Source organism: Phyllostomus hastatus, unplaced genomic scaffold, assembly GCF_019186645.2.
Source record: "Phyllostomus hastatus isolate PE091 unplaced genomic scaffold, TTU_PhHast_1.1 phas_scaffold_129, whole genome shotgun sequence".
Classification (NCBI taxonomy): Eukaryota; Metazoa; Chordata; class Mammalia; order Chiroptera; family Phyllostomidae; genus Phyllostomus; species Phyllostomus hastatus.
Window position 1 is genome coordinate 24,528,496 of NW_025334009.1, and position 19,211 is coordinate 24,547,706.

General features: G+C 35.4%; 1 protein-coding gene across 1 annotated transcript in view; it reads right to left on the reverse strand.

Moving 5' to 3' along the window:
* The window catches only part of KCNH8 (potassium voltage-gated channel subfamily H member 8), a 278,568-nt gene that overhangs the window by 117,605 nt on the left and 141,752 nt on the right, over nucleotides 1-19,211 (reverse strand). Inside the window, exon 4 of the mRNA XM_045857209.1 lies at nucleotides 2,025-2,152. Within this exon, the coding sequence (XP_045713165.1) occupies nucleotides 2,025-2,152 (128 nt within the window). The remainder of the gene's footprint in view (nucleotides 1-2,024; nucleotides 2,153-19,211) is intronic.

A 19,211-nucleotide genomic window follows, 5' to 3' on the forward strand; every position in this document is an offset into this window, starting at 1 on the left:
ATAAGTGTGACTGTTAATATAGCTAGATTTCCCAAAGATTGATTATTTAGCTAATAAACTGTCCAGATAACTTTTTCCTCTTCTTTCTTCTCTCTTCCTGATGTCTTTCAGCCATTCTGCCCTGTTCTCCTTGAAAGGAATAGTGAACAGGGTCATTCCTGATTCCATACTTCATTTCCAGAAGTAAGAGTTATCCGAATTCTTAGATCACTATGTGAATTAGAAGTCCTTAATTACTACGTATTATTTTAATGATCCACTTTGATGTTTGTGCTTCTTAAATGAATGGCAATATAGCAAATAAGCTAAGCAGTGGGAAATTATGATTTTTTAAATGAGATTTTAAAGTACTGTTCTGTACTTTGTTGACTTTAAAGGAGAAAACATGTTCAGCAAATACATTTTAAAGCTCAGTAATACTTGCTATGTTCAAATGATTCTCAGCTAAAGGCTAGAAGATACTGTCAGCTTTTAGCAGGGCAGAACCTCTGGCTAATATTTGTTTAGGTGCTTTGCTGGTTGACTTGCATAGAATCAAACCCAGATGTGGTTACCTTTGTTCCTTCCTAGAACTTGTTTACTGTCTCTAAGGCAGACCTGGTAACTGAAAGGAGATGGAAACAGGAACCCATGGAAGGATTCACAGCTCAAGTCAGGTGCCCTGTTTCAAGTCTGTCCGTGGACTCTCAGGAAATCCACATGACACTGAGGCACCTGTATCCCTAGAAAATCTTTATATTAACAGTACTTGACTCTCCACTGTGGTACATGGCAGGTCAGCACCAGCATGGCTGATGGTCCTGGAGCACAAATGGTCAAAACATTTCTTGTTCTGGTTTCCACAGGGAATCCATCGATGCAGAACCAGATTGACAGCACTTTGGTGTCAGGTCTCACTCCACAACCGGGCAAATGCATCTTTCTTTCTTGGACACACTCAGAGAAGCAGATACTTTGTATGTCTGATGGGGACTTTGTTTTATCATGGCATTTGTATGTCAAATTAGGTAGGTGAGCTTCCCATGTAAAATGTTAAGATGCCAAAGAATCCTTGTGTCCCTAACTCCCACAACTTCTGGATCTTAGATTGATTCTGAAATACCTCTGGCTGTTTTGATGTGACTTTTTCTAATGTCACTGGCAAGTTAGATCCTTAGTATTTCTATGGGCCACCCATGGTCATACACACACCCCAAAAGTTGTATGTTCTGGAGATGGCACAGTGCAAACTGATGACATTATCACCATTTGAAAAATTATTTTTGAATATCTACAACTAAATAGACATAGTTCTGGGTTTCTCAGTGAAGTCTCTTAGTGCTAAGAACAAGTTCTGAGTTGAACTGTGAAATTCAGATGGGTATGTGTCATGTAAAACTCTGTAGAGTCATCTCTTATAGGCAGTTCTTTGCTGTGGCTTTTGACAGATAAGCACCAGGTTTCAGAAAGTAGCTCTACTGTCATTTACTAAAAGTACAACTTTTTACAAAATTGTATAATATATGGCATGTAACTTCAAATTCAATGTTCCACTGTCTGAAATTTCCAACTGTGTTTTGTATAAAATGTAGTTTTTTAAGTGGAAGAATGACTTTGATGTGTTCACGGTCCCCCTGGATAAAAGCATTCAATGAAATTAGATAAAGTGCAAAGTAGACGGCACTAAAATTAAAGTTGGCAAATTTTAACCAATGTACTATGAATGTGTAACATGACTTGCTGCATCATCTTGTGCATAAAACACAGCCAGTATCTCCCATTTGCAGCTTCCCTAGCGCCATGTTGTACTGATTGCAGTAATATTCTAATCTCTGTGCTGTGATAACACTATGATTGAGCACTTTTGTTACAGAAATGCCCCATGACTGCTGACCTTTTCCAGTTCGCTCTTTATAGGAAAACACCAGCCAAAGTGGAAAAAAAATCTAGGAAAGCCAACGAGTAAATGGAGCCTTTCTTTAGCGAGTCAAACATTGCCACCAGGGAAACTCTAGCATTCAGAGAGCACACACATATCCACCTACATTATTTATTTTCAATTTGTTCTTTTCTCTTCTTTGCAGGTGCCCAGAGATGTGATAAAGGACCGCTCGACTCCGTCTCCGGGCTGAGTCAAAGTGGCTCCCTGCTCTTGATCTTCCTTTGGCTTTATCTAGGGGAAAATAAAACTCATTAGCACCAACAAATGCATCATTTCATCTCAAGAAAGTCAAGTTTGGACAGCTCCCTTTCAAGAGTGCATGATTTCCAACACTTAAAATTATTGGCTCTCTTCTACTGACATTTAATTTAATTTCAGGCTTTTAAAATTCATATATTTTAATGATCATATTAACTGCATTAGTTTTTAAAAGTAAAGGAAGACATACATGAGCCTAGAGAAACTTTCAAACATTTCAGAAAACAAAATAGTAAATAAAAAATCTTATCGCTTCTTTCCTGTTATTCCACACTCATATCCCAGATTCTACTCCCGTGTTTTTATTTTTTCCAGAAAACTATGTAATATATATTCTATATCTATACTTATATATTTTTTACAGAAGTGGGAGTTTATAAAAATCTGTTTACATATTATTTTTCACATTATAATAACTTGTAAATCATTCCAAACATGCATGTTGTAGTTATTCTCATATACTTTTTAATAGTTAAGTGCATACCATATTGATAAAACTTGCATCCTTCATTGTACTACTTGCCTCTCATGCACATTTAGATTTATCCAGTGTTCAAAAAGAAAAAACTGGGCAGCTAACCCTGCAGTAAAAATTCTTAAACACCGAGAGCTTTGCGTTGGTGTGCAGCATATTCAGCAAATAAATGACTAGTGGTGAGTATACACATTTTAAATTTTGGTATATGTTTTCCAAATTTCATTCTAGCAATGTTCATTTCCAGCAACAGTGGAGAGATGTGCCTGCTTCACCACACACATCAGTGAAGTACAAGATGTGTGCTGCCTAACATTCGGAATGTTTTTTTTATTGTTCAGTTACAGTTGTCCCCATTTCCCCTCCCATTGTTCTCCTCTGTCCTGTCCAACCCCCACTCCCAAAGACAATCCTCACCCCATTGTCCCTGTCTATGGGTCCTTTGTTCATAACATTTTGAAAGTTTAAAATAGCATGTTATTGTTTGAATTTGCATTTTCAAAGTTATGAATTTGGATGAGCATTCATTTAAATATTTATTGTGTATCTGAATTTGTTTTTAATGAAGTTGATTCATATTTTTGCCAATTTTGAAGTTGGTACTTTTCTGTTGATTAATAAGTACTCTGTATACTAATTACCACTTTTTTATATATGCTGCCAAGTTTCTCATTTTGTTCCTTGACTTTAGAATTAATTTATGCAGTATCAAATTTTTAAATTTTTATGTTGTCAGATTTTTCAATCTATCCATTTGTAGTGTCTAGACATTATGTCCTGCATAACCAAACTTCTTCACTCAAAAATTATTTTTTAAAATATATGCATGTATTCTTCCAACATCTTTATGTCTTTATTATTTTTTAACAATTAAATCTTTAATTCAACTGGATTCTATTTCAGTAAAATTACACAAGGACCTGCTATTTTTTCCCAAAGAGTTATTGTCCAAGATAATAAACAAGGTGAATATATGACATTAACAAAAATTTAGTGTTTAATTGGTCAATATATAATTTAATCCTAAATAAATTGATATTATAATGATTGCAAAATGTAAAAATTAAAAACTATTCTTTATCTAAGCTTCATCAAATCTATAATATCATGAAGGCTCTTTGATTCTTCTCCTTCATAAAAATGCTTTGGCTTAGTTGCTACCTTGGGGAAAACCTTTAATTATTATCAGTGGCTACTGTGTGCTAGGCCTTATTCTAGATCTGCAGTATTTATTGTTTCAATTAAGCCTCATAAATACCAATGAGATAAATATTATCATCCTTAATTTACAGAGGGGAGAACAGAAACGTCTAATAGATTATGTGATCACACAAGCTCATAAGGAGTAGAGCCAGTGTGTGAAGCCAGTATGTGTTGTCACACAGACTAATTTGTGTCATTGTTCCTGCCCATCTGAACTTGGACTACAAGTCTTTCAAGGAATTTAACAATTCCTCGTTCTCATTCCACCCTGGGATGCTTTCAATGAGGAGAAAATAAGATGTTTTACTTACTGCCAAAGTTTAATCTGATGTTACATGTTTTTTAAAAATAATTATTCATCTTTTGCTTTACTTTGAAAGAATGTTTAAAATAAAATATGAATTACTATAGACTTGAATCCCTGAAAAGCAGAGTAGAACACACAGTAGAACATTAAAAGGGACACTTTGTTGGAAACTCATAGCTGAACAAAGCACATTTCATTGCATTGCATCTGCACATGTAATTACTAATACATCAGAGAGTAATTGTAAACATATTCAAATGTGAAAATAGCCAGAGCTTTAAGGCAGTGTGTACAGAGATGTGGTTGGAATAGCCAGCAGCTGCCTTTGCGATATCAGTCAGTATCAAAATGCCAGGTGGAATCACAAACTTCACTACAAAACTGACCAGATTAGAGATTTATGACAGTCAATAAGCCAATTCCCTTCTCCGTGAGAAATCTAATAAATAGCTGAGATTTTCTAAGCCAAACAATAGCAGTTTTATAGTCTTTTAAAAAAGCTCCTCAAAGGGAAATGTCAAAGAATTGTGTCTGTCTTGGTCTTGGCTCTAAATAGAAGAAAAAAAAAGTTTTCCTTGAGAAATTTTAGTCACAATTTAACCCTCATGCAAGACTGGTGTTGAAAATCATTCCATTTGGTCATTGAAAATCTTCCAAGCAGAGGAAAGAAGTTAAAGTGGTCCTGGCTTGGTAGCTCCTAACTAAAAAAAAAATTACAAGTAGAGAAAAACTCATTAAAAATATACATAAAGGTGCAAAATATTTATGACAGCAATATTTATAATGTGCACATATACACAAACATATAAATACTGTCTATATACATATGTAATATACCTGTGTCTTCATGTGAAACCAGAAACTAGCTAATTGTCCATAAACAAAGGATGCAAAAATTATTGTATAGTCATGACATAGGATATTACAGTTTCCATTAAACCAGACTCATGTAGAAATAAATGGAAAATGAATGAAATGTTAGCATAGAAATACCTCAAAAAATATAGTGTTTGAGTACAAACACAAGAAATAGAAGCCATAGACAACATGGCAATATTTTTATAATATTCACACCCATGCAAACTAAATAACATATTGTTTTGGAAAATTTATATGCTGTAAAATTATGCATACTCACATGACTACAGCTACCTACAGAGACTCTGGAAAATAAGGTCTCTAGTTGGGCCACCATGTGCCTTACTAAATGGCATTAATAAAATTCTATTTCTTAAACTGGATTTTTATTGTATGGGGATTTGTAATAATATTTTCATGTTACATACATAATATATGTATTATATTTTTGAATGTAAAAAGGTTTTTCACAACAAAAAAGACGAGAGTGGTGTTGGATTATTTAACAGTGGAAGCTAAACTCCTTGGGGTCATGACGGTAGTGAAGTGGGGCATCGGTTGCCTACAATGCACGATTCTAGGTTAACATCTCAAGGAGAAATAGTTATGAATAAAATATGATTGGGGTGGTAGAGGGGAAAACATTTCTGACAGAGCAAAGAGAAGTTGTGAGGGCCTTGGGCAGGAAGGAGACACAGCATCTTTGGAGAAACTGAAAGAAATTTGAGAAATTGGGACACAGAGAATGGGAGGAAGAGAAGTAAAACGGGAAACTAGAAGATAGGCAGAAGCCGGACAGATTATCTAGGGCCTTTGAGGCCACATTAAACATTTTGCTTTTTACTGCAATGAAATGGTAAAAGTATTAGGGAATAGCCTAAGCTGCTTCAATAAGCGGCTTGAATAAGAAAATAACGCAATCTGGGTGTATACTTTTCTGTCTCACTCTTTTCCTCTCCCATAACAGAACAGAGGTGAGCAATCTCAAGTGGTGGAGCAGCTCTGGCATTCTTCACAAGTGGTCTCCACCTCTGAGTTTACGGCAACTAACTCCCTTTCCTGGAAGGACGAAGAGGAAGTGGAGGGCAGGAAGCTTCCTGTGAGGGAACCGGAAGTTACACACACCACTTTTGCTCACACCGTGACCACTCTCAGCTACAAAGGAGACTGGGAAATAGTTTCTAGTTGGGCAGCTATGTGCACTGTTAAATTTTAGTTTTAACTTGAGAAGGTTGTGTTGTTAATGAATGAGTTCTGGAGGCTAATTAACAGTCCCTGCACACAAAACCATAAGCAGGTTTTAAGCATTCAAATGACATGAGGAAATATGAATTTTCAAAATAACACATTGACTTGCTGTGTGGAAATTGATTAGAAAGAACCATTACAGGTTGTTAGGAAATCACCGAGGAGGCCCGTTTAGCAGAGCAGTCGAAATGCGGTGGTAGCTTAAACTAGAGTGATCACAGTAGAGGTGGAGCAAAGCTGAGAGGTGTGAAATGCATTTCAAGAGTAAGTTTGCATGGTTTTGTCACTTAATTGGTTATGAAATTGACTAGCAAGGAAGTTTAAAGTGAGAAGGGGAAATCTAAGACCTCCAAATGTAAGAGACCAACTGTGAGACAGAAAAAGATTGTAAAGGAGAAACACAAAAGAGGAGGGAATGACCATTTTGGTGTCAGAGAATCTAAGGGAAGAGAATGTTTTAAGAAAGAGAAAGGGGTCATAGTGCCTTCACAGCTCACACTGAGTGATTTCTCCTAAGGTGGAAGAGACATTCCCTCTCTCATGATAAAAGGGAAGGAGGGGATTGATTATGCATGGAGGTGAATATATAGGTGTGAAGGCAGAAAGATGAGATAGTTCTGTCTGAGAGATTTTCTTCCCCCCTCTCCTCCCTCCCTCCCTCCCTCCCTCCCTCCCTCCCTCCCTTCCTTCCCTTCCTTCCTTCCTTCCTTCCTTCCTTCCTTCCTTCCTTCCTTCCTTCCTTTCTTCCTCATTGACATAGGAGGTGAAGTCAAATGCTAAGGATGCTAGGAGTTGGTGGTTTGTAGACAATAAGGAATGCTTGAAATATCTGTGGTAGAGGATCAGTTATCAAGCCCTGGAGGGGAAGTGATAGATTTGATAGGGAATTTGACCACCTTATTTGAGGCTGCTAATAATAAATTTAGAGGGGTTCTCATCTGCCTTAGTGTAGATTTTATCCCAGCACTTTTTAGCCATCTGCATGCAGAGCAGAGAAAAACGATCATTGGTTCTTTCAAGTTTATGGCTTTGCTGGATGGATACAGAAAAAAAAAAAACACAGAGGTATAAGGGTTTAGGGTATACACAGAAGAGATTTTAAAGTCATGAACCATGAAAGCTAAGGTAGAAGGAAAAAGAAAACAGCAGTGAACTAACAGGCAGAAGGTGAACATTTCAACATTCTCGATGTCACCACCAGGTTAAAAAAGGTAAATAAGTAACCCTTTAGGGTAGGAAGTACTATGTCATTAAGCAAGATGATTAAATAAGCAATTTCAGTTATTGAACAATTCTGAGGGAAGATAATTTCCAGAAAAAAGTGAAATGTTATATTTACAGTTCATTGAGTTAGGACTTTTCAACAGAACGTCATGTATTGGAAAATTATCTTAGCCCCCAACATATTCTAGACATTAGGCCAAGAACTTTGTCTTGGTTCTCATTTAATTCTCACTTTGTTGAGTATTAGTTTTTCCACTTATTGAAAAGCAAGCTAAAGGTCATGAAAATTGTATAATTTGCCAAAATTCAAAGTGGGAGAGGGAGCTGATATTGAATACTTAATGATTTTCCTTGAAAACTCATGTTCTTTCCACCTTACCATAGTAGATTGCAGACAGCTAAGAAGTAGACTCCTATTAGATATTTTATTTATCTATATTATCCTTCTGAATCAGAATGGATCTATCTTGTAGACAAGAATTATTTTCTATGTTGTCTCTTTTTCTGCCACTTTACTACTTGAATCAAAAGACATATACGCTGGAAAATGCTCTCTCTCCAATTGTTATTTTAGGTTGTGTTTCCTTTCTACTTCTCATGTCCCCTTTTTTACATTGTCAGATATTTTAATAACATATTTTTGTATAGTAGAGCATGTGTTTACTTTAAATATTAATTCAGACTTCTGGTTCAAGATGGTTTTTAAAAAGCCCTTATTAAAAATTACAAGAAACATAAAACATGAATTTTCATGCTCTGAATTATATAATTTTGAAAGCAGAAAATCATTAGAAACCCAAATAAAATTTAAAAACCCCAAATCACAGTGAGATAATTTAACTTGTTGTAGAAATTGTTAGATTGTGGAGGCAAAGAACAGATTATCTGTAGGAATTGTGGAGGGTAGGGGGTAGGTAAGACTATGTAAGGGTAGTAAGAGAGAAACATTTGTAGTGATAAACTAGTTGTATATCTAGATAATGGTGGTAGTCACACAAGGTACCCATGTAAAAAAAGGCACAGAGCTATACACACATAGACACATATTATACCAATGTCAAATTTCTAGTTTTAATATTATACTTTAATTATGTAAGTTACAACCATTGGGAACAACTGTGATCTCTCTCTCCCTCCCTCTCTCTCCTGTCCTTGCAAATGCCTGTGAATCTATAACTATTCCAAAATAGAGTCAAACACCAGTTTTCACGTTGTGTCTAGGTATTGGTCTGTTTTTACTGATTTGGGTGCAGCATTGCAAGGTCTTTTAAACGCTTCATGAAAGCCTGGAGCTGGTTCTGCCTGGCCCATCCCAAGAGTCTGGGTCAATTTGTGAAAGCAGTCCTTCCTCAAAGCTTGTCACTTCCATCTTTTATAAAATTGCTACACTGCACCGATCTTGTTAGACTATGATGACCCTTTTCTGTCACACTGTTATAGTCTATCATGGAAATATACAAGCTACTTATCTATAGAACAAATGTATATATTTTTACATGTCACTCATACATTTTGTGAGATATAGATGACTTACTGTTGTTATTACTAATATTTAAAATAGAGTCTGGCCTATAATAGGTAATTTTTTTAATGAACAAATGAACAAAGTAAGAGAAATACAAGGTACTATGTATTTGCATATTTATTGATTATTGGGAATTTGGCTACATGCTTTGCTTTTCAAATAATTATTATCACCATCAATATTTTCATATCTTACCTTGTTCAGTTTACTTTTCAGAGAAGTATTCAAAATACTGTGTGTAGACTTGATTTTATAATTGACATCACCTATGTTTTTTTTTTAAAGATTTTATTTATTTATTTTTAGAGAGGGAAGGGAGGGAGATAGAGAGAGAGAGAAACATCAATGTGTGGTTGCTGGGGGTTATGGCCTGCAACCCAGGCATGTACCCTGGCTGGGAATCGAACCTGGGACACTTTGGTTCCCAGCCCGTGCTCAATCCACTGAGCTACACCAGCCAGGGTGACATCACCTATGTTTTATACCAGTTCTGATATAATTATTTTCCATCTTGAAGTAAGAATTTTACTGAGAGTAATATATTATATATATATATATATATATACACACACATTTATTTATATAGAAAATCAAGTGTATAGCTTGATTTGGTTGGCATTGATCTTGAACATCTAAATCAAGAAAAGATTTATATATATAGATATGGGTACACAAATATGATACATAGCTTTCACCAATTCTGTTTTTCTATAGAACTCTGTCTCTGGTACACCCACTACCCAGCTTTAACAAGTGTGAATGCATGCACAGTATTATTTAGTTCTTTACATTCCTGTGAGGCACATTTGAGATATCATATCTATTTATTATCTATTATCTTCTATCTACATACATGAATACATATATGATTAAAAGTTTTAAAAACAGAATCACAATATATAATGTCTGTCCAGAAAAAGTCCAACCACTTCAATATAATGAGAATGGTTTGTGTGACATCAGTGTAACCTGGCAGCGAAGGAGAGTGGACTGGAATGTGCATGAATAATAATGACTTCACTGTACTAGTCGTGGGGGTGGAGACGCCATTGAGTGAGTATGTGTACTGTGTGACCATCACATTAAAGTGACTGAGTGAGAAGAGCAACGAATCTGCATTAAATTTTGTGTTAAGCTTGAATGTGTCTCTTTAGAAACTATTCAGATGACTCAGAAGGCTGCAGCTATGGGCAACTGGTACCTGGCAGCTTCATCACCACAGCATGCCTGCTCATGCATGATGTCTCACGCAGAGTTCTTTGGCAAAACATCAAATCACCCCAGCTGACTCAGCGGCTCTACAGCTCTGATTTGGCACCTTGTAACTTCTTACTTTTCCCAAAACTAAAATCACCGTTGAAAGGGAAGAGATTTCAGATCATCAAGGAGATGCAGGAAACTGATAACAATTGGGAGAACTGTGTGAGGTCCCAAGGTGCCTACTTTGAAGGGGACTGAAATGTCATTGTCCTGTGTATATGTTTCTTGTATCTTGTATCTTCCTCAATAAATGTCTCTTTTTTTCAGAGTCCATGGCTGGATACTTTCTGGACAGGCCTTGTATACCATCACATTGATATATAACCATATTTTAAAATATTATTAAAGATCCAGTCCTGGAGTAAGTGTGGCTTTTAATCAGGACTCTTAGATTCCCAGTGACTAGAGGGAGTGCCGCAGGGATTGAAGTGTGTGAGTGTGAGACAGGAAAAAATTACTATGTAATGTACTTGATCCAGAAACTCCATTTCTGTGTACCTGTCTTACAAAATGAGCTTCAAAATGAGATTTTATTCTGTGAAAGAACTTCCATTTAAATAAAATGGACTGTAAGATACATCATTATATGGCTTAAAAAGCTTGTGACTCATGACTTAGTACAGAGATAGAGGCAAGTCAAGTTACTACAGGTTATTAGTGTTATTTAATCAGGTTCTTAACTGTTGTCCTTGTATATTCATTTCAGTTGTTCTGTGTGAAAAATTTAAGTCACTGATTGAGAAAAGTTTGGGAGGAGCATTTATGCAAAAATGGTTATAAAGACAAAAAGAGAATTGTTTTAAAATTTAATGGCTGGGCTTCAATTTCCTTTGAATAGACCTCTTATTGAGTTAGATGAAATCAGAATCATGCCACAGGATTATTATAAGAGCAAGTAGCTCTTGCCTGAGAGTAAGAAGCAGAAATATCTGAAATAATTTTTGAAAGTCTGAGAAATCCAAGCAACAAAACAGTAAGAAATAAAGTGAAGGATTAAGATAAACTAATATTAATAATTCAGGAGTTTCAAAAGTATTAACAATTATAATAAATTCTAGGGTGAAGATAAAGGTTAGTTTAAATAGCCTAAGGAGCAATAAAATTCCTTTGTTTAACTACATATCAACTTATAAAATGACTCTTAAGAATGATTACTTTGATATTTGTAAGAGCAAATTTATATTTAGTCACTTTAAGTGTTGATGATTTTTCAGCTACATAATGGATGCATGCAGCTTTATTGTAATCTCCTTCGTACTTTTTCATTTGGATTAAAATTTTTCACAATAAGAAATTTAATACATACAGAAAGACATCAAACTTTGTGGTTATACATCTATATAGGTAGCAAACCACTAGCATTTGCATCTTAGAAATGCCCATTCCGTATATTTAAAAATTAAATGTAAATTTTAAAATCAGAAAAAAAGTCCATGAAATAGTTAACAGAAGAGGAGATGCAAATGGAAGAGTAAATATTTCTTTTTTTTAAATCTGCTTCTTAACAATCCTGGTGGAAACAAATTTACAGAAAATATTGTAGAAATGAAAGTACTTTGATAAGTTATTCTTTGAATCCTTTGAATTCATGAAAGTGTTTCTCAGTGATAAATTCAAATAACTGGACCAACACCAGGGTAATTAACTTTTAATGAATGCCAATAATTTCACTGAGAGAGCTGCGAGTATAGAAATCAAAAATAACGCATCAATCTGCCATAGGACCATGCATTTCTGCTTTTTACTAAATTTCTTCCAGTTGAGTGTTGCCAGTTAAGTAGAAAACAGACTGGGAGAAAACTTTTGGCTCAGCTTATCGGAGATTAAGCTAAAGAATTTAATCTTAACTCTGAAAAATATTGGGGTAGTCTAAAAAGAGAAGTTGGGATCTGACTTTTGCTTTTCGATTTAGAGTAAAGTGTATACTGAAGGGAGAATTTAGAGGCAGAAAGACCAAACAAATGGTGTTTAGCCATAAAAACTCTAATGAATTGTACAAACAGTCACCTGTAAGTCAACTGTAAGAACAGTCATCTAGCTGTTTAATCTTTTAGGACACAGTTCTGACAACATTTATCAAGGACACAAATTTAAAAGTTATCTAGCAACACACACAAAAGAAACAAGTCCCTGCATATTCCAAATATAACAAGTACATAATATAATAAAAACAGAATTCTCATTCACTATTATGTTTTTAATGCTTAGTCACATATTTGTTACAAGTTTTTTATGGAAATTCAGATCACACAAAATAATGAGTGAATCAAGAAAGATAATGTGTTTTCTTCAATTTTTTCCTCTCAAAAATTGCAATCTCCCAGTTGTCCCTAATCATTGCTACATTGCTATTAGTATATATATATATGTATTTCTGTAGCACTTATCAAGACATTGAGTAATGCAGTTTCCAGAGGAAACTTTCATGGACATGTGGCCCAAAAACAAGTTTTTAATGCTCCTTTGGGTGTTCTGTGGAAAAATTCAAGTCAACATGCTGTTATTAAAAAGTCACAGTGGTTTAGTTCTCACTACTGTGTGTGACATTGGGAGTGGGTAGTTGGGGGGATAGAGGTTTCAAAGATCCCTAAAATCATTATGAAGCATAAAACTGATAGAAAAAATAGTTTAGCAACATAAAATAAATTAAGCACACAGTTGTAAATATTGTGTGCAAGAAACTTAGACAATGGCTCAAGAAAAGATTTCATGTAAATCTAGGAGCAGACAATGAAGATGAATTAAGCATGAGAAAAATGGGCCAGGGCTTGCAGGGAGCAATAACATGGCAAATTCAGGAAAGAATAAGGCAATCAGTATAAGAAAACAGTAATTGTCAAAATACTCTCTAAATCTTGAAGCTTTTTTTTTTAAATTTAGCACAAGGCTTAGGACAAATGTGTTTGATTATTGTAAGAAGTATTTAGAAGTTTTTTTTTAAATTTTTCTTCCAGAAAAAGGTGACAGAAAAACTGAGAGAGGTAGAAACAAGTAGAGGAATTAATATTTATTGGGCTCCTATTATGTTTCAGTTAATCACTGTGGATACATTATATTAACATAAACCTCATAATAATCCTATATGGTGTGTTGTATCACCTCCACCTGGTAGGTAAGAAGACTGAGGTAAGAGAGCTGATGTATCATGCTCACCGTCATAACTAGGAATTAGTGGACCTGGCATCTCTTTGTAGGTCTGTATGTCTCCAAATCTCACATACTTTCCAGTAAGTACACTGCATTAAAGAGAATAATGACAACTCCTCACTCTTTATAAACTGAGAAACCCTGGATTCCACTGATTCTGACAGTAGAAATATGGAAAGGGACTCAGAAGGAGGAGAGGGTGAAATGTGGGGTGAAATGGAATGACTTCCCAGAGTGTGGCACCCACTAATCCTCATATTCTTATGAGGATTAATATACATGCCTCTCTTAATAGAGTTTGTTTCCTCTCCCCCTGAATTTGGGCTGGTCCTGTGGCTTTCTTTGACCAAAAGAATATGGCAAGAGAGATGGTGTATGATTTCTGAAGTTATGCATCTTCCATATTTGCCCTCTTTGGATCCAGCCTCTAAGTAATGAGCTCAACTACTGAATAATGACAGAGATAGCCAGAGCTAGAACTGGAGCTAAGGACAGAGATGATAGAGATAGAGATAGAGATAGAGATAGAGATAGAGATAGAGATAGAGACAGAGATAAAGGTAGAGACAGAGGTAGAGATAGATATGGGTAGAGGTAGAGGTGGAGGTGGAGGTGGAGGTGGAGGTGGAGGTAGAGGTAGAGGTAAAGGTAGAGGTAGAGGTGGAGATAGAAACAAAGTCCGAGAGAGAAACCTGTACAACTCCCAGTCATTTCATCCTCCCCAGTTAAAGCACTGGGTGTGTGAAGTCCTTTAGGAAGCTCCAGCCCCGGCTGAATTCCAGGTTGACAGCAGATACATAAACGACTGCAGCCAACCCATTTGGAGCAAAAGAACCATATAACCTACTAAAAAATCATACAAAATAATAAACAATTATTGTTTACAAGTTTGGAAAGAATTTCTTATGCTGCAAAGGCCTACTGACACACTTAATTTTGGAGTCCTGGAATGGAGAAAACAAGCCATCAGGAAAAGATAGAGCAATCGGGGCTTTGTCACCCTAGTCTATCTTCATTCAGATCCTTGAGCCTGTACTTGACATTAAAGAACACCTCTATAAAGATACACATACTCTCTGGAAGGGTTACTTAGTTGCTTAGCAAGGACAGTCAATACAGCACCAACATATGGCACAGGATGGAGGGAAAGATTTTATGTAAGCCTGACCCAGAAAAGGGAGTAAGAAAGGTCCCAGAGAGACTACTTGATTTTGCAAAGTCCTGGCCCTGTCCATTTCTGGTTAATACCACCACCATCATCACCTCCACAGTCACCACCAATGACAATCATTTTTTTGTGCTAATGACTGACTTTCTTACAACCGCCTCCTTTATGCAAAGATCATCCTAGATAACATTTAATTTAGTTTTCTCTGATTCTCATAATGACATTCTGTAGGCATTGGACCATTTTTAAAGATAACAATACTAAAGTTCAGCAGTTTTAAATAACTTGCCCAAATCCTTGTATCATACAAGAGGCAGCAAGACAATTAACACCCAGTTCCAAAGCCTTTGCTGTTTGTCTTTATCATTTATTTTCTCATAATTTGTGGGCACCTTTTTCTTAAGGACTATGAACCCCCCAAAAAACTGTTGGTAATTAATTTTCAAAAATAATTAAGGCCTGTAGGAAACTGGTCCATATTTTAGCATTAGAGAATAATTAAAAATTACTTAAGATGAGAAATAAGTTTATAGGAATTTGATGTATTAATCAATTAGAAGTAAAAACACACTTTTTAAAGTCTGCCTTAATAATTTGTAGCAGTAAAAATTTTATCACAATGGCAGTGGTTGCTAAAATGATTCAATATTTTTCTCACTGGTATTTCCCAATGTCCTACATTAAAATTCCTTAGTCCTTTTTGTTCTGGATTCTTCTCAGGTTTATAGAAGGCAAAGCAAAAAAGTCTTGGCTATACTCTGAGCCAATGAAAGAATAGAATAGGATTTCTGTGAAGAATTCAGGACAGTAAGAAAGAGCCAGGAATGAAAGTGTAAGGATAAAGAAGAAAAGGGAAGAATGGAAGATGTTAAAAATCTATGTGAAACTCTTTGCCTACAAGATCAACAAATAGATTCAACCTATTCATGCAATTTTAAAGCATGTATTTATTTATCCTGTGCCAGCCACTGAGCTAGGGAGGCAAAGATAAATAATTCTGATTTCTTGATCTTAAGGAAAAGTAAGCAGCCTGATTTATCCAGACAAAAGGTGTGCAGGGGAGTTGAAGGTGATCCAGCTAGTTCATGGAGGTTCCAAGATAAAGTTTAATTTACTTTCTATCCTGAGATGTAACTCCATCACTGCTACTCTACACGCAATCTCCAGCTAAAGAACAGAGTCTTTTAATACAATTCCTCAATACAACCATAGCATGACAATTGACAATATGATATATGTGCAAGAGTGAAGGAACAGAGAAAGAGAACCCTTTGTAAAAAATTGTTTTATTTTTAAATGATAGGCTTTCTTAGAAAGTTTGATAATAACATACCATTCATAAATTTTGAATAACACAAATTTATTTACTTCATCACCAAAATATAACAATTAAAAACACTTATTAATATAATCCTTCTTCTATTATTTAATTCTGTAGGTTAGATGGTAATGGCTCAGTTGCTTTATAACAATGCCTCTCAACTAGGGGAGATTTTGACAATGTCTAGAGGCAGTTTGGGTTGTCAAAACCGGGATGTGGGTGCCATGGCATCTAGTGGGTGGAGACCTGGGTTGCTGCAAAAATCCTACAGTGCTCAGGACAGTCTTCCAGAACAAAGAATTATCAGACCCAAAAGTGTCAATTATGCAAAGTTTGATAAAATAACCTATATGCCAAGTTTACAAGAACTTCAACTTTTTTCATATAATTCAATTATAAAACAATGTAACCAGTCATATACAAAAGATGAACTACTAAAAACATTTTTAGGTTTATTTTTTCAAAATAAGGAAATAAACTTGCTCAGAAGTCATATGACTGGACATCAATAAATAATTTAATTTCTTTTACATTTTTGGGTCAGGCATTAGTAGCCAGGGTGACATTAAATATTTAATTCGGGGACAGTCCACTCCGAACTGGAACATGTTTTTCCAGTAATGTCCATCAACTCATTAAATATGATCTAAATCTCTGACAACTTTAGAGACTTTCTTTTAAAGAAAATCTCATACACGTGATGGCAAATCATAAGATATTCTGCTTTTTTTACCTAATAGAAAAATGATAGCATCCCACTCACTTGCATCCAAATTGTTACTCTGTAATAATCTCAATAAAATCTAAGATAAAAGGATTTCTATCCTTGGTTGTATGATTTCTTAATTAAATGAAGATTGTAAAGGTAGTTCATGTATGTCAGGGGACGTATTTTAAATGCACCAAAAAACCCCCTAGTTTTGAAGCAAACCAAAGCATTCTAGAAGGGTCAACATAGTGGCAAACTACCAATAGAGTATTAACATATATTCTTTTCTAGTCATCAAAATAGAGCCCAAAATGATCTCTGTACATTAATATTTTATGGTTCTGCCTCCATTTATCACGTTTGTTAGGTGACAGTAATTGCTTGTGTACCTGTAAGTTTTATGGGACAAGAACTGGCAAAAAAAAAAAAGAATTAAAAAATACCCCTTCACTTCATTGAAGGAAACTCTTGGGTAAGAAAGAGACTGACTAGGGGTTGTAGAATATTACAGAGAATCCAAGCAAGATTTCCATTTCTCATTAATTTGGTTGTATCCACCCATTTGCTGGGCTCCTAACACTCTGCCCATTTGGCTCTAGGGTCTCCTTGAACCCCATGCATAGATCTGACTCTCCTTACCTCACCTCTTGAATCAGAAATTAAGCCAACATTTTCCTCACTATTTCCAGTACTGCCACCTCACTTCTCTGTTTTAACAGTGCATAATTCTGTGCCATGTATGTTATTCTTCTAGAATATGACCACTTCCAGAACCATATAAAGAAACTTTTTTTCCCTCCCTCTCCTCTAAAACAGAGGCTTGGTCCTATTGATCTGAATCCTAACCTGATCTACACTTCTCAAGGTTATGGAAGCTCCTATGACCTTTCTTGCCCAAGACATAAAACACAACAACAAGAATCTGATTAGCTCTTTGTTAACACATGTTAAGTACTAAATATAATGAATGAAATAAGATCCCTGTCAATGAGACTTTCTAGGGCATTGTGCCCGGTACTTCGAAGAGCCATACAAGGAGCCAGGTATACAGATCCCCCATTCTAATACTATTTCCAGTATAAAATGATTTAATGTTAGAAGGGGTTAAGAAAGGAATCATTTGTTAATTAATTATGTAGATCAGGAATCGGCAAACTTTGACTCACCAACTTGTTATCTGTTTTTTGTAAATAAAGTTTAATTAGAACACAGCTACACCCATTTGTTTACATATTGTCTATAACTACTTTTCTGTTGTAGTGGAAGAATAAGTTTGATAGAGTCTAATGGCTGACAAAGCTTAAAATATTTACTATCAGATCTTTTACAGAAAATTATCATTGCTCCCCGATCCAAATAAAATGAGAAAGAGTAAATGAGAATGACAATCTGAACTAATTGTTCTACCAAATATATTCCCATTTGAGAGCTAATTTGCTGGAGAAGGGGAAGGTATAATGATCCCACTTTATCAAAATTTTAAAAAATTAACATTCAGACCTGGTTGGCGTAGCTCAGTGTATTGAGTGCAGGCTGTAAACCAAAGCATCACAGGTTTGATTCCCAATCAGGGCACATGCCTGGGTTGCAGGCCACAGCCCCCAGCAGCCGCACATTGATGTTTCTCTCTCTCTCTCTCTCCCTCCCTTCCCTCTCTAAAAATAAATAAATAAATCTTAAAAAAATTAACCTTCACGTAATTGATCTTAGGTTTATGTATGTAGGTAGTGTAAAGATAGAGGAAGAACACCAGCAAGTACATGTGAAGTTCAAATACTTCCCAATTCTATTCATTTCACCATTATGTAACATTAAACAGTTCATATAAAGTAGGATGTATAAGAATCAAACCATTTCAGAATGGACACTGAAATGCAAATTCCCACTAACTTCAGCAAAGATACTAAAGTTTATTTTTGTCTTTCTCCTCCTCAAATAGGACCATAAGTTAACCAGGGACTTTTGGAAATTTCATATGGCCATCTACAATTTTATTAGAAGATTCTAATAAGAATCTTCTAGATTCTTAGAAGTTCACTCCTTAGAAGTTCTTCTTAGCCACAGAAAATGTATCTCCTAGGTTTTTCCAGCAGAATCTGTGGGAGCATCAGAAAAAAAGCGTGTGTACTTCAATTTCAAGAACTTAGGCCAGAACGGGACTTTTTTTCTTTCTGTGTGGTAATATTGCATGAGGAAAACAAACTGAGTGTTCTCTTCCTCTGGTGAGCTCAGATGGAAGATTTGGGAAATAGAGTCTTCAGACCATGATCTATAAACATAGATTGTGACCCAAAATACTACTATAAACCTTCCTGTCACACAGTGTGATTATGGAATTATAGATCCTTGCAATAAAAGAAGCCTAAGAAATTACCTAGTCAAATTATTTTATACTGCAGCTGGAGAAATTGTAATTAGCAGAGACAAAATGCCTGGCCTAAGGTCATACTGCTAGTTATCGACATAGACGGAACTTGAACCTATAACTCCTGGGATCTTTTTATTGTATCACAAAGTTAGCAAGTGGATCTGCCCCAGATAAAATTATGAAATAGAGGAACGTTGTCCTCAGACAACCATAAACAAT